This window comes from Hippichthys cyanospilos, chromosome 7 (assembly GCF_059441005.1).
Source record: "Hippichthys cyanospilos isolate Australia breed blue-spotted pipefish chromosome 7, RoL_Hcya_1.0, whole genome shotgun sequence".
NCBI lineage: Eukaryota > Metazoa > Chordata > Actinopteri > Syngnathiformes > Syngnathidae > Hippichthys > Hippichthys cyanospilos.
In genome coordinates this window covers 1269201-1286399 of record NC_142375.1, presented here as the reverse complement: position 1 = coordinate 1286399, position 17199 = coordinate 1269201, and the positions used below count along the sequence as shown (strand labels likewise).

The 17199-nt window shown below is 42.1% G+C and overlaps 1 protein-coding gene across 6 annotated transcripts in view; it reads left to right on the top strand.

Moving 5' to 3' along the window:
* Positions 1–17199, top strand: part of sh2d3a (SH2 domain containing 3A) — a 98003-nt gene that overhangs the window by 62931 nt on the left and 17873 nt on the right. For all 6 annotated transcript variants that reach the window (XM_088418591.1, XM_088418587.1, XM_088418589.1 and 3 more), the window contains 6 exons: positions 7389–7663; positions 7727–7812; positions 9410–9529; positions 9611–9771; positions 12653–12829; positions 15688–15965. In XM_088418591.1, coding sequence (XP_088274717.1) covers positions 7389–7663; positions 7727–7812; positions 9410–9529; positions 9611–9771; positions 12653–12829; positions 15688–15965 — 1097 coding nt within the window. The remainder of the gene's footprint in view (positions 1–7388; positions 7664–7726; positions 7813–9409; positions 9530–9610; positions 9772–12652; positions 12830–15687; positions 15966–17199) is intronic.

The window sequence follows — 17199 nt, the reverse complement described above, 5'->3', positions numbered from 1 at the left end:
AACCAGCAAGATTTCTTAGCTCTCAATCTGGCCACTCCCCCAGGCTATGTGTACATCCAAAAACCTCGCTCCTCTGGCCGTGGTGGTGGGCTGTAATACACTACGCCGATATCGTGGTTAAAGAACTTCCCACTACTTCTGGCACTTTTGAATGCATACATTTTACACTGTCAGGAGCTGCACAGCTACAAGTTGTCCTTGTCTACGCCCTCCCAAATTCATCAATGGCTTTCTTTCTGAGCTCTCTAAGTTACTCACAGCTACTGTATATGGCCTATGTCCCCGTCCTCCATTTTCATGGGCTATTTCAACATCCATGCTGACTCTCATATCTCCCCCCTTATCACTGAAATTGTATCCCTACTGGATTGTTTAAACATAACACACCATGTACACGGCCCCAGACATTTCAAAGGCCACACCTTACACTTAGTGTGTTCCACAGGCACAATCCCTCTCCATCTCCGGTGCCTGGACCTTGCTGTATCTGATCACCATACCATCCTTTTTTCTATACCTGAGACTCCATCTAGGCTGCATGTGGAACGTACCATCACTTCCAGAAACATCAAGCGTGTGTCTACCCCTAGACTGTCAAGCATGCTGTCTCTACATCTTGCTGCCCATCCCTCCGGCCACTCTGTGGATGCCCTCAGTGAGCACTACAATAAAGCCCTTTCTCTTAGCCTAGATGTTTTAGCCCCTCTGAAGACCCCGTCCATCCCCTACAGCCAGCCTGCTCCCTGGTTTATCCCGGGGCTCCGTCTCATAAAGGCAGCTGGGCGCCGGCTTAAAAGACTACAAAAAAAATCTGGTCTTGTTGTCAGCCAAGAGCCCTACGAAGACCACGTTTGGACGTACAAAGAGACCCTCTCCAGGGCTAAAACATTATATTCCATTATCAGTCACCAACAGAACCACCCAAAACAGCTCTTTTCCACTGTCAAACACTTTCTCTGCCCTCCAAATCCAACCCAACCATCCAATGCCACCAAACTCTGCTCTAGGTTCCAAACAGCAGAAAGTTGAAGACATCCACCTGCCGCTTCATCAGTCTGGGTCTCAATGTCCATCTGCCACAAACCCAAAGCAACTGCGACTCCACCTCAGCTGCCCATGCACAAAACTACTACTTCTCCTCATTCTCACCACTCAGCAATGACCAGGTCATGGATTTAGTTTCTAAAACCTAAGCTAGCGCCAGCAAACTGGACCCACTGCCTACAGCCCTGGTAAAGGCACGTTTGCCCACACTATGTCCGGCTATGACAGCCATCTTCCACACCTCTCTGACATCTGGCATGGTATCCACCAGCTTTAAGGCAGCTATGGTGATTCCCACCCTCAAGAAACCCAGCGTAGACCCTGACGACCCTGGCAGCCCACTGTCCGATCTCCAACCTACCCTTCCTCAACAAAATTCTGGGAAGGGCAGTGGCTGCCCAACTTCAACAACATATGTCCCACCATGAGCTCTTCGAGTCACTCCAGTCTGGTTTTCAACCCTACCCTGGCACGGAAACTGCACTCATCAAAATAATGGATGGCCTGCTCATAGCTGCAGACAATGGCCACATCAGCCTTCTCATCCTCTTAGACCTATCACCGGCTTTTGACACTGTCTCCCACACCATCCTGCTCCACCGCCTCCATGAACCCTTAGGCCTCACTGGTTCTGCTTTCTCCTGGTTTCATTCCTACATTTCCGATAGGACACAATAGCCCGTAGGAGCATACCATAGGAACTCTTCTGCTGTATCCCGGGTAGCGTAAGTTCCCTTTTACGTTGTTAGGTTCACCAAGTTGACACTTATAGAAATCAGTGGTTCACAAAGAAAGAGAGAAGGCAAGTATTTACTCATGCATGAGGAGAACGAGTCAGGACCACAGAAGCTTCAGTGCTGCCGCGCTCTGAGGCCTTCCCTCTTGGCCCCCACTTGATTATGTCAGAGTTCCCTAGGTTACTTGAAGGTTCCAGCCCTAAAAGGTAAAAATGCATGGGGGAGCGATGTGCGCAGCTGGAACCTGAAGCTTTGAAAGCGCATGTAAGTGTGGCACAACATAATATGCAGTAACATTTTTTAGTAAATTGAACACTCAGGTCCACAGCACTTCCTCAAACGGCTTCCTCTTTCAGAGGAGTCTTCAGGTTCCTCTGGGCACTGGATGTGAGGCTCTTTCTCAACAGCGTTGATGACTGCCCTCTGAAAAGACCTTGACAACCATTTTTACTAACACAATCCATAACGTATATGACATATATGAAACATGTAACTGCCACAAAGTCTAATGGTCTAAAAGGTGTCAAATGTATAATCACCATATGAATCAACTATGAATCAAAAAACACAAATAAGAAATATCAATCGATCAATGATTAACATGTGAATGGTGTGATTGACTAACACATGATTGATTAACACGTCATATATTTGACTAATTATTGATTAACATAACATCGATTAACACGTTATTTTTGATTGACATACCATTAATTAATTAATTGAAATGATTAAGAGTTGATTAAAGAAGTGGCTAACGTAATTCTCCAACATACGTTCAAACCAAAAATCGTCCCCTGTATGGAAGTTTCCGCTAAGCCTCTACCCTGAACCTTTTTAGCTCCTAGCTGTGAGTAGGGTCGGAGAGTTCATACCCGGGTAGCTTGAGGGAGGCGTGCTGTCCTAAATAACGCTGATTGGTTGGTTGAACTCGGGAGTGTGTTGTTTCGGTAACAGAAGCCGCCATTACGCTTTCTTTCCACTGTGTCCAGTTTAATGTTTTGAAATCGTGGAATGAGAGAAAATTGATGGATGCTCTGGAACACTCTCGACTGCATATTGACAGACAAGAGGACAGCCAAGTCCAATTTGCTTCAACTACGAGAAAAGGCGAGTCGCTGACCGGAATGCTCACCATGAGCTAGCGCATTTGTGATGCGGAGCTTTAAAAAAAATAAAAAACATACGGACAGAACACCGACTGAAGTAGATTTACTTCCTGGCAATCTGAATCAGAAATCCGCTACATTTAGTGCTCAGTGTGTGTATTCTTTTTTATAGCTTTTTGTCATAAACAACATGCCGAGTGATGCTGAAACACCATCCCACCAGCCGAAAGTGGTCATCGGCAATGCGATGGCAAAAACGTCGGCAATGCAACTTCTCCCCCCTTCTACTTCTCATTGTTGAAGCAAACTGCCATTGGATCACAGAAAGCACGAATCACGCAGCAAGATAACAATGAAGCAGATTCATGACAGCAAATAGCTGTGCATCTCAAAGGGTAACACACGGAAATGGCTCGGTTCCCCGAGTGTCCTCTCCACGATGGAAGCTCCCGAAAAGAACATACTGCCACCATCGCTGATTGCTTTAATGCAGATGGTCCTTTTCATTGTGTACTTTTAGCTGGCTTCTCGTCACAAAGCACTCGCTAGAATTGGGAAAGTGTTCACTCCAACAGCGACTCGTAGTTTTGATAGAGGGTGTAACATGCTATTTTTGTATGTATGATTTTTTCATTTATTTACATTTTTTTCTGTTTTGAATGGATGTGTTCTTCGTCAACGCATTTGAGTTAAATGCGAGAAAGAGAGGGAGTGGTGTGGCCGAGTGAGACTGATGTGAAAGACGACAAAAACATTGACACTTCAGTGTAAAATACTGGGAGTTCCTGGTTGCCTGGAACACACAGGTGTGGTAACGAAACTCATCAGGGAAGCGAGAGAGGACAAAGAGGATTTGGCAGTGCTGTGGCTGGATCTCACCAATGCCTATGGCTTGACACCCCACAAGCTGGTGGAAGCTGCACAGGAATGACATCACGTCCCTCAGAAGGTGAAACACCTCATCCTGGACAATTACAGAAAGTTCAGTTTGAGAGTCACCTCTGGTGAGTTGCCATCGGACTGGCACCTGCTAGAAGTTGGAATAATCACCGGGTATACAATCTCTGTGATCCTCTTCGCGCTGGCAATGAACATGCTGGTCAAGGCAGCCAAACCAGAATGTAGAGGTCCCCTGAGCAAGCCAGAAGTTAAACAACCTCCCATCAGAGCCTTCATGAAGGACCTCACTGTAACAATGACAACTTTACCAGAAGCCAGGTGGATCATCCAGGGTTTAGAGTGCATCACGAAGTGGGCATGTATAAGCTTCAAGCTGGCAAAGTCCAGGTCCTTGGTTATGAAGAAGGGGAGAGTAAGAGACAGATTCCACTCCATCTTGGGAAAAGATCAGATCCCAGTGAAGGTCTTTAACTGTAGTCTGAAAGACGCAGACTCCATCAAGGCAACCAATGCTGACCAACAGTGCTGGCTCAGGACAGTGGACAATTCTGTGCTCCCACAAAGATTCAAGGCCTGGGTCTACCAACACAGGATCCTTCCAAGAATTCTCTGGCCTCTCTTCATTAAAGAGGTTCCCATGACTGTGATGGAAGGCATCGAACAGAAGGTGAGCATTTTTCTGAGAAGATGGCTGGGATCACCACGCAGCCTGAGCAGCACTGGGTTGTTTGGCAACACCAAAAAGCTCAATCTCGTCTTCAGCTCAGTCAGGGAGGAGTTCATTGTGACATGGGCAAGGGAACAACTGGAGTACTCTGGATCCAGAGATACCAAAATGAACCCGGGGCAGGGATTGTTGTGAGGACAGGGAGAATGTGGAGGACAGCCGACACGATTCAGCAGGCACAGTCACGGCTGAAGCATAATGCTATCCTGGGGACTGTGGTACAAGGCAGAGCCAGACTTGGGAGCCAACCAGCTACCCGATTTGACTGCGCCAGCGGAAGAGAGAGGCAGAGGTTGGTGCAGAGGAGGTGCGAGCTTCAGTTGAAGAAGAGCGAACCAGCATGGCAGTGGCCATGTGGAAACAGGTTGCCTGGATGAAGTGGGAGCAGGCGATGGAGCGAAGAGTCACCTGAAATGATGATCAAGTTCTTGATCCAGGGGGTCTATGATGTCCTCCCGAGCCCATTTTATTTCCACAAGAGGCAAAATACAGTAGAAACACCCACTTGCCTGCTGTGTTTCAAATCAGGGATGCTGGAACGGGTCCTGAGCAGCTGCTCCAAAGCACTGAGCGAGGTACTGATGGAGGCATGACCAGGTACTCATATCCATCGCAGAGGCAATCAGAAAGAGGATCAAGGGCAGCAGACATATCCAAGCTGTAGTTAAGGCCATCTGCTTTGTCCGTGAAGGACAGAAACTGGAGAAAGTGTCAAGCAACTGTTCTGCAGGTTTGCTGGAGGAGCCTATGATACAACACTGATATGTCCAAGTCTGTGCAGTAGATTGGGATTGTTAACATTCTTGTATTTAAAATCAAAATAAATTACAAAGATACATAAGAAGTGTAAAATATACACAAGCAGTGAGTCTTTTTTTTTTAAATTTTATTTATTTATTTATTTTTTACTTGATCCTATGAAGGGTCAATCCTTTTGACTTTTGTTCAGTAAAACATCCGACGCAGGGAGGAAAGATCATTTAAATCTTTTGCTTTTGCAACAACACATTCTGAAAAGTCTACCTGAGGGTGAGATCACATATTCAGAATATAAAATATGTTGAGCATCAGCCAGGATTCTTTTTGCCAGACTAGGCACAGATTTCGCAAATATCCTTTGTAATGATGGAGAGTCTTTACTCACAATAACTTTCATGGCCGTTTTCACCATTATCACCATTATTTGAGTTGGATACTGAAGGAATCTAGAAAAAAGCTTCTTGCCTTAAACTAGTTCCTAGCGTGTTCGTTTTTGTTGAAAGATCGCCCATACCACAACATAGTGAAACAATTGGTTTAATCCAGACAGAGTGGGAAAGTACACAAGGCCTCGGGCCAGTCCTGCCAAAGGTCGGAGCAGAAAATGGCAACCTTTCACCTTCAACATTCAGTTCTTATACCCTTTTGGGGCATCTAGTCCCACTGTAGAATGCAAGTGTGTGTGTGTGTGTGTGTGTGTGTGTGTGTGTGTGTGCGTGCACGTGCGTGCGTGTCGGTGTGTGCGTGTCTATTTGTGTGGGGATGGTGTCGTGCAGGCGTGGGTGTTTGTTTGTGTGGGGATGGCGTCTTCAAAAGTCTTTGTTCTTTGAAGCGGCAGGAGGTCTGTCCACCATAAACCCTGGCTGATATCTTCTCTTGAAGGCCACACCTAGCCTTTTGTTCCTGGTGGAATGTTGTCTCGGGGGATGCTATCTGTTCCTTTTGGAGGTGCCGACTTGTCTTTATTTCCCCTGGGCCAGGACCATATCTGCTTTATACTGACATTACGTCGTGTCAATCTTTATTAGATCAACACAGTTCCATGTACACACTATTTTATTGATGTATTGAAATTGAAAAATATGAATTTCCTTCAATAGATAAAGTCTCAAACCAAGCTCCTATGCTATGTCTTATGATGATAACTAGCACAGCATCATAAAAGATGGTCATGGCTCCCATGCTTACCCCAAAGAATCTAAGGCTTCGAACCAAGTGCAACCTTTGGGCCAGTTTAGCGCATAAATAGTCCACAAGGACATTCCCTTTTAGCATGTTGTCCATTTGGACTTTCTTTTATGAAGTTAGGTGTGCCCCCAGAGCCACCGGTTCATGTGCCCACACGTGTTAAGGGACGAAAATCACGTCTTCATTTTTATCAGGATTTACACCAAGGTAGCTGTTCTCGGACCCCTCGTTAAAATAGTAAATTTCCTTAAGGTAGCCAATAGGGTTTTTCTCACCGGAGAGAAGACTAAGAATAACAGTACCATCTGAATATTTACAAATGTAGTTATTTGGCAGTCTACTCCTGCAATCATTGGTATAAATTGTAAAAAGAAAAGCTGAGCTCACACCTGTAGTTCCTATTTGTAGAAGGACACGCAGGACAGAGCTGGTTCCCATGAACTCATTCACTCCCAAAGACGTACTTATACAACATTGCAGAGGCCACACATTCAATGCCATGTACTAATTTACATTTTTCTTTTCAACTACTAGAACAAATGAGGGTCTCAAAAATACGTAAAAGTACATCTTTGGGATTGAGGGAGTTAATGTTACTGATCATGTAAAAATGGGTTTCAAAAGTTAATAAGCACAGATCTGGTCAAAAGAAGACTTGATTAGATTTGCATTTAATCAGAGTGAGACAGAGTGAGCAATCTAAACGTGTACTCATATAGGACATATAGGCTGGTCTTCACTTGTTCAGACCTCTTTATGGAGATCAAGACTTGCTTTTAGAGTATAGCTTTGAACTAGGTTGGGGTTAGGCAATCATTTCTGATGGTTAATTGGGAGATAGGAAATGGATTATGTCAGTGGATGGCCTCTCAAGAATATCCATGCAAACGTGTGTGTATGTGTGTTTGTGTGTCTGTGAGACAGGGCTACTCCCGTGAACTGTTTCAGTTTGAAGAGGACCGCTTCGACAACGTTCCTGCTCTGATCCACTTTTACGTGGGTGGGAGACGGCCCATCTCCCAAGCTTCAGGAGCCATCATCTTCCACCCGCTTACCAGGACGCTTCCTCTGCGGGTCATCGGCAAGCAACAGCAGGCCGACTGGAAGAATGGCGTGGGAAAATCCCAACATGAACGCAGCAAGCGGCGCAGCTTCAGCAGCACCCTGGCAGACTGTCCGCTTGTCAACCCTCTGCTCAGGTGAGCGCACCCACGCCGGAAAGCAACATCCATTCCAAGCTCACTTCCTGTGTGGTGCGGCAGGAGTGGGAGTCACCCCAGCAACCTGGAGAACCTTGGGTGCAAGCCATCGCTTCAGTCGGCCCAGTCGGATAGCAACCTTAGGCCTGGTAACCACCGCGCGAACACACGTGGATGGGCAAAAAGTATTGGGACACCTCTGACGAGTAACAGAAAAATGAATCTTCATGAAGCACTTCTGATATTATTTTGCCCCTGTAGATGCCCCTCTTTGTTTTGAGATGTATTGAAAATGGAAAACATTTCCATTGTACTAGTTTTTATCTTTAAACCAAAAGCACTACCATGAAGAGCAAAATACAAGTGCTTCATGAGGTTTCATCACTACCTCTGATCTATCAAGCCAATTGAGTCAAGTGTGGAATTGCCTCAGATTGAAGTCGGCATGGCTTAGTGGTAGAGTGGTCGTCTCCTAGCCGAGATGCTGTGGGTTTGTTCCCCTGATCATCATTACCATGTCAAAGTGTCCTTGAGCAAGACGTTGAACCCATAGTTGCTCCTGATGCTACGTCATCAGTAGGTAAATAAGTAGTTAGTGTAAAGTGGATAGTCTCAACCGTCGTTGTGCCAGCCCTTCGTTCAACTTTGCTTTTCATTGAACACAGTCACATGTCATGCATGTCGAATTTTTTTTTTTTATCAATGCTCAACTTTTATTTCTACACATCATCCATTGGTCTTGGCAAGGTTCTGGGCTTCAAACTTGGCACTGTGCGCCGGACACAGATCTGATAAGGGCATTTTAACTCGACCCCACCAAAAACTTTTACTGCTAGCAACCTCAATATGTTTAACAAGATGTACAATCTCTCGCTGCTAACAGTTTTAATATGTTTGAGCAAATGTATTATGAATATATAAATATTGCTACAGAGATACTATGATTTGAAAACCAATAGCAGTTTGTTTTGAGAACATCAAATTTAATCATGAAATGTGGTGTAAACTACTTCATCTAGCTATCTTAAGTTTCACCAAAAACGCAGCTAGAGGTTCTTTTCTGCTAAAACAAAGGTCAAAAAGAACATGGATTTAATGGTAACATTTTCTGCTTGTGTGACGAAACATTTTGATTTTTCTTTTCTGTAATTGATAAATGAGAATCGAGTCTCTGTTTCAGTCATTCCTGCAGTTTACAAACATGAATTTCACAGGCAAAAGCTGTGTGAGATACACTTCCACGTTTGCCGATTAAACCAGTTCACAAATATACACACACTCGGAGGTAAAGAACTCTTTCCTGTTGACAAACATAGAGTGAATCAGTGAAACATGATGTCTCATTCCGAGCCAGCTATTTTCAGATTTTTAGATTCAGACTCATAATTCTTATAATTTCCCTCATTGAGAAAACAAAATACCGTAACTAAGTACATAGAATTGAATGTCTGGACTTTAACGATGTATCATCAAGTTTTGGGGGATGAATGAGTTAAAGAGGTTCCCCATTTCTGTTGCAATGTTGAGAGAGGCATGTAGGGCTCAGAAATGTGAGAAAAGTCTTATTTTTTATTGCCTACTTCATTATTTGCCCGATTGTGGAATGTAGTCTGCTCGGGGAAGTGAACAGAATAAGAATTTCATTGTGTCGTATTATAATGCATATTACAATAAAACTCTTGAATCTTGAAAACGTTTGTCCACATCCTTAGCTGAGCATCATTTCTTGGACTCTTTTCTGTGTAGGTGCCTCATCTAATGCCAAAGTAGAGAATGCAGGTCCCCCTCCCATCTCGCCAGTGTTCCGTTCAGGGAGTGAGCCCCTTCTAAGCCCCAAGCCACGGCAGACCCGCCCCTGTTACCCTGGTAACGGTCACGCACGATAAATCAAAAGCCATCGACGTTTTCTTGGTTTGTGTCTGATTGCATTTTGTTCGGCGTGCTTAGGTGGGGGTGTGACACTGCGGGGGTCAGATGGTCAGCTGCATTCCTGTGCACCTCCCAAGCCCCTCAGAATCTCTGCCGTGTTCACCAAAGTCCCCCAAGCCAGAGCACCTTCACACCAGGACAATGACCCATCCTCTTTCTACGACGAACTGGTTGTGCAGGTCTGACAACATCATGCCTCCACCCAATAAATTATGCAGTGTTGTTTCAATACCATTTTTTGGCCCCCGATTGTCTGGTTCAGTCAACCTTGAACTTATAATAAACAAAACACCAGGAAGGAAGACAAGAGAGCTGGACTCTTTTTACTCATGAAGAGAATGGACAGAGATGTGCACCATCACAGATCTACTACCGGTCTGACACACATCCTATCTCTTTTATTCAATTGGGTAGGCCCTAATTAGAAAACCATTGCTGCCCTGAAGGGTTCAGGGTCAACTTGTGGTAGTGGGGAAAGTAGGCACGTGTCCATGCTGCTATCTTCTTTCCCAGGAGCATAACGACTCACCTCATACCATCCCAACCTGTGGTCAAGTTGCGCCTATATACAATTATTCTAACACCAATTATATTTTGGGGGGGGATAGAACAAAGTTTCTTTAATATTCATTCAACTATTAAACAGTGGTGTCGAACAGGGTTTAATCAGGCCTGCGAGATGATTTCGTAATGTAAAGAATAAAAATGAGCTGATTTTTTTACTTAAAGAAATGAAAAACCTAAAATGTTTTACGTTTAATAAAAATGTTAATGTTTTATGATGAACAGAGACATTTATTTGTACTCTTTTGGACAGTATTGAAAAAGAATAAGAAATCTGAAATTTAACATCATATAAATCTAAACATTGACCATTATTTTATTAATTTTGCTCTATGCGTCCCGCAAGATATGAGTTTGACACTCCTGCTTTACAACATAGAACATTCAGAACACCTGTGTTTTTTTTTTTTTTAAACATTTTGTTAGCATGTTACTCAAAGGTTTAGTGCACTTATTTAGGTAGCCAAGTTATTTGTCATGTGCAAGTATGCCTTTAACTCATTTAATCCCAACTCATTTTTTTGTTTGGTTTGTCAGCGTTGAGACCCCCAGTTCCAGGTACTTCTTCCAGTGTTTGGCGAAAGAAGTGTCTAAAAATCAGCTACTTTGTGTATTTTAGTTAGGTAGATTGAATAGTGAAGTAATTAAATAATCCATTACTTTGGTTATTTTAGTACTTGAAGTAATCAATTACTTAGTATTTGAGTATGTCAATATGTACCAAGATGAAGCACACAATAACAATGATACTGTAGGATAGCTGCTAATGTTAGCTCCACCGAAACTTGAATTTGAATATTCACATTGAAATTGTGATATGCACTAACTGTTTTTACCTACAGCATAAACAATATGCATCACTACGCTGAGAAGATAAGTTATAAAGGGATTAAAATACAAAAAAACAAAACAAAACATATGTATCTTGTCTTTAAAGGTTCAAAATACAATCCAGGTGGAATGATTTGTACTGGTTTTAATGTTAAGCCAACTTTGGATGTGTAATGAGTGCAATGAGCTCCATTTAAATTGATATTTCCAGTTATGGTAAAGAGAGTAATATAAAACTTATACAATAGTAGTGTAATGCATTACAATTCAAATACAGTAATCTAACTAAATACTTTGAAATGACAGTGATAAGTATTAAACTAGAATGTGCAATTCCTGAAGAAATTGCATGTGAAGGCGTAAGCACTGAAGGGAGAGGTGTTGAATGGTGGAATGACATTGTTTGAATGGGTTGAATCTGTGAAGAAATGTGAATATTACAAAGTTGGAACAGTTTGAATAGGCCAAATAATGCAGAAGATACAATGGAAAAACTGAAAAAAAGTGGAAATTGTTTGGGTTTTTAAATTGCAAAAACATAAATTAATCGGTGAAAGGAAGTGAATGGCAGTGGAAAGAACAATCTTTAATATATAAAGTTGGAACGGTGTGAATAGGCCAAATAATGTAGAAGATACAAGGGAAAAACTGAAAAAAGCTGAAATTGTGTGGGTATTCGAATTGCAAAAACATGAATTAAAATGTAAAAGGAAAAATATGGCAGTGAAAAGAAGCAATTTTTAACACAAGGTTTGAACAGTTTGAACAGGCCAAATAATATAGAAGATACTGGGTAAAAACAGAAAAAAAGTGAAAATTGTGTGGGTATTTGAATGGCAAAAACATCAATTAATAGGTGAAAGGGAGTGTATGGCAAAGGAAAGAACAATCTTTCACATATAAAGTTGGAAGCAATTGAATAGACTAATGTAGAAGTTATAAGGGAAAAACTGAAAAAAGTGGAAATTGTGTGGGTATGATGGGAATGATCCATAAGGCGATATGAATGAGTAAAAGGTTGTGGATATGAAATGGGAAAGCTCAAAATAAGAAATGTTAAATCTGTTGGGAATGAATGGGAAGCGCTCTCATTGGAAATGAATTGAGAATTATTAAAAGGGTGAAAAATATGGATTTATAGGAAAATAGTGGAAATGATGGATTACTGGAACGATGGGAATGATCCCTAAGGCGAGATGAAAGGGCTGAATATTGAAAATATAAAATGTGAAAGTTTTAAATATGAAACGTAAAATCACCCAATGTTAAATCAATGGGATTTTTTTTGGGGGGGACTGGGAATTGTGGGAAATTAATACATAATTGGAATGAGAAAAATGGAAGCACACCTCTTACAAATAAGTGGAATAATATGACAATGGAATGGTGTGAATCGGGTGAACTGGCAATGAGTTGAAACCCATCAAAAAATGGGCGGAATAAAAACAAGAGGAATACCATATGTGGGAAGGCTTTCGCCTTCACACAATAATGCATTACAGTTTTGAAGTAACTTGCCCAACAATGCTGGTAATAGTTATATCTTATATTTAGATTTTATACTTTTATAGCACGAGCACCATCTTGTGGAGGAAAATATGATCACAAGTGCTTCATTTTCCCATCCCTATCTTGAGTGTGCTAACATGTTTTTTGTGTGTTCAGGTGCCTCAGTCCCGACGCAAACGTCACGTGGACCGGCTTCGGGCAGAGGAAAAGTGGCAGAGCCGGGTGCGGATCACTGAGACCTCCTTCGGCTTCCTTGAGGCCGACAACAACAGCGACGAGACGGCGTGCTGCCTGCCGCCGCTGCCTGACAAGGAGCTCTTTGAACAGCCACAGGTTTACAACTCACTGCAAAACAGGACAGAAATTTCCTTCGGTCGCACATTTGTTTTGTAAATACAGTAATCCCTCACTGAATTGCGGTTCATCTTTCACAGCTTCGCTGCTTTACGGAAAAGAACGCTAACAACTACCCATAACAATGTGCGGAGTCAGGACTAAGAGGCAAAGTTGGGAATGTGAAATACGCGAGTGAGCATGTTTCCATCCTTGTATTACTATATTTACCAATTACTTTTTACTAATTACTTACTTGTTATTTACTAATTACTAATTTTGGGCTTTAATACTAGTTTTGATTTTTGGTTTTATTCTATAGTTTAGTATTGCATTGTAACATAATAAAAAAAAAAAAAAAAGCTGACTCACGGATTTCCCTTTGCGCGTGTTATTTTTGGAACACAACCCCCGCAATAAATGAGGGATTACTGTATATAAATTGCTCACAAAAATTTAAGGAACACATTTTTTTTGGCATGAATTGAATTAAACCTGTCTGATAATTTTCTGGTTGGTTAAGCAGCTGAGGGCCTGATTAATTAACAGCTGTATTGGTCTTCATGAAATTAATTAACAGCAGGTGCAGTTCAGTGGCAACAATTAGAATTGATCTTTTTTGGCTGGTTTTCCATTTGTGCTGATTTTGGCTTGCGTAATTATATCTACTGGCATTATAGGTGATTACTTAACCCTACAGAAGTTGCTCAGGTTGTCCAACTTCTCCAGGATGGGACATCCACATGTGCTGCACCAAGAAGGTTTAATGTGTCCCCCAGCACAATCTCCAGAAAATGGAGGCAATTTCAGGAGACTGGTGGTTATTCTCGGAGAGCTGCACAGGGCCATAGAAGGTCCTCAACTCCTCAGCAGGACCGATACCATCTCCTTTGTCCAAGGCGGAACAGGCTGAGCAATGCTCGTGTCCTAAAGAATGACCTCCAGAGGGCCACGTGTTAATGTCTCTACCCAAACAATAAGCAACAGGCTTCATGAAGGTGGCCTGAGGGCCCGACGTTCTGTAGTGGGCCCTGTGCTCAATACCCAGCACCGTGGAGCTCGACTGGGATTTGCTCAAGAACACCAGAATTGCCAAGTCCGCCACTAGCGCCCTGTACTTTTCACAGACAAGAACAGGTTCACCCTGAGCACCTGTGTTAGACGTGAAAGAGTCTGGAGAAGACAAGGAGAATGTTATGCTGCCTGCAACGTCATTCAACATGTCTGGTTTGGTCGTGCGTCAGTGATGGTCTGGGGAGGCATATCCATGGTGGGACGCACAGACCTCTACTGCCTAAGAAATGGTGCTTTGTCATAAGGTATCGAGGTGAAATCCTTGAACCCATTGTCAGACCCTACGCTGGTGCAGTAGGTCCTGGTTTCCTCCTAATGCACGGCAATGTGTGCATTGTGGCAAGAGTATGCAGGCAGTACCTGGAGGATGAAGGAATTTAAACAATTGAATGGCGTTCACGGTCCCCTGACCTAAACCCAATGTTCCAACATCTCTGGGATATATATATATATATATATATATATATATATATATATATATATATATATATATATATATATATATATATATTATATATATATACAGGGCTCCTGTGTTACAAACTTAATCCGTTCAGCAGACACCGTGTGCAAAAACCTTAGGTAAAAACATAACAAATTTATACACACAATAAAAATTAGTAACAATCTACTGTACAGTCAAATTAAATAACATACATATACAAAGGAAAAATGACATTTACCTTTGGGGCCACATGACTTGAGCTGGTGGTGGGTGGAGGCGGAGGGGAGCAGAGACGAACACGCAGAATTTGTATTTATTTTTTCTTAAACGAGAACTTTTCTTAAATGAGAACCTATCACCGGCAATTTCCTTCTCCTTAATCCATAATAGAAGAAGCCTCTCCATTTTGTTGTTGACCGAGGTCCGTCCCCTGGCAAGGAAATTCTTGCCCTTAGAAGACTGCCGAGTGGTTACAGCCATACTCACTAGCAAGATTAACTATGGGTGCGCCTCCTTCATATTTTTTTATTATCTCCTGCTTTGTTTCTATTGTCATCATCCTCATACTTCTTCCTTTACCGCCACTTGCAATTGTAGAAGCCATGTCTAACAGATAAAGTTTGCAAAGTCTTCACAACACACCGACCAACTGTGCCATCAAGCTAGATGAAGGCGTTCGGCCAATAGCATATTGGCATTTCTGTGATTGACGTTACGCCGGCCAATAGCATATGCATCTCCGTGACTGAGACTGTGACTGGTACTTTAATCGACCAATAGCATATTGGCATCTCCGTGATCGAGACAATGACTGAGACCGTGACTGCCTTAATTGACCAGTAGCATATCGGCAATTCCGTGACATGCGAGAAAAGTTGTGTTTGATGGTACAGCAAAGCCAAAAAAGTAATGCGGACACACTATATATATATATATATATATATATATATATATATATATATATATATATATATATATATACATACATACATACATACATACAGTATATATAACACACACAATGTGTATATACGTGGGTGTATATATATAATATATATATATATATATATAATTATATATATATATATATATATATATATATATATATATATATATATATATATATTACACACACAGTGTTGGGAGTAATGCATTACAAAAGTATTGTAAAAGTAATGTAATTAATGTAAAGCATTACTTTTTGCTGTAGCACAGAAAAAACTAACAAAAAACAAACTGCCTGACTCTGTAGACGTATAAAATGTTTTTGGCGCAAATTTCCATTTCAAAGGCCTCGGGCTTCGCCTTTCATGCAGACGCCTGTGATTTTTTTTGGCAGACGGAGTACAGCTCATGCTTCCGGCTGGAGAACTTCAAGTCACTGCTGTTGCCCGACAACAACCGACCACTAGAACCCAGTGTGCTACTGGCACTTAAGGAGCTCTTCAACCGCACAGACCCGGACACCACTGCACTGCACATGCTCAGCGTGGACTGCCAGGTGGTGCGCATTGTGGGTGTCACTCCCGAGCAGAGGCGCGCCATGGGGGTGGACTCGGGCCTCGAGTTCATCACGCTGCCACACGGACGTCAGTTGCGCCAAGACCTGCTTGAGAGGTAGCCCCAAATACCTTCAAACCAACTTGAAAATGCCTTCAACTTACTTCTAGGCTAATTGCTAGCAACATACCAAATGTTTTCACACTCGTGCTTTAAAATAAAAAAAAAAAAGAAACGGCTTACCTTGGACCAATAAAATACTAATTGTTTTTTTGGTCATTTATTTTGTGGTTTTATTTTTTTTTTCTTGTCTAATTTTTATTCCCACAATTCCACAGGATGTGGGCAACTATGAAACCCAGTGGCATTATGAGATAAACATGATGTTTTTAGTCATTTCAAACATGCTTAAAAGTATGGCGCGAGATCGCTGTCAAAAAGACATTTCGCTATTCATATACACTCATGTCTTGCGAGAGTCATACTTGTCGGAATGGCGAAACATGCAAACGTGTTTTTGACAGCGATCTTACTCCATACAAAAGTAATTGCAAATACACTCAAACGTCTTCTGGGTTAATGCTAGTAACATAGCATTTTTCCCATGACACCATGGGACTTGCAACTTGTAATTAAAAAAAAAAAAGGCTTTTAAAAATACATTCAAAATTTAGTAAGTAGCAATTGTTTATTAGACATTTTTAGTGGTTGTTTTCATTTTTATTTATTCATGGCTGTTTGACATTTTTCCCCCCCAATGCCATATCAGCACAAGTCAATACACTGTGGCATTATAAGAAAAAAAATTACCATATTTTTTGCACTCTAAGACACACTGGATTTTAAGGCACACCTTCAATGAATGGCCTATTTGAAAAGTGTTTTCATATATAAGGCGCACGCACCACATTATAAGGTGCATAGAATAGAAGCTATATAATGGCTGCGAATGTGTTACGCATCCACTAGATCAGTGGTTCTTAACCTTGTTAGAGGCAGAGAACCCCACAGTTTCATATGCTCATTCACTGAACCCTTCTTAAGTAAAAAATAAAATATGATTTGAGTGAGTCCATACGATCGCCGGCCGCAGGAGCTTATTTGCTTGGATCGGCGCTCGGGAGATAACGGGCTAATTCCGGTGTGTGGTCCCGACTGAGGAGGAGGTCTCACTCTGATGCTTATCCAGCGCTCTCAAAACGGACATGTAGGGAGTCTCACTCAGACACATATAAGCGGTCTGATAGGGAGGTCTCACTCTGCTGCATAAACCAGCGACCTCAAAGCGGACCGGTAGGAAATCTCAGAGCAGGACACTTTCAATGACTGTGCCCACTAACTGCAGACTAGA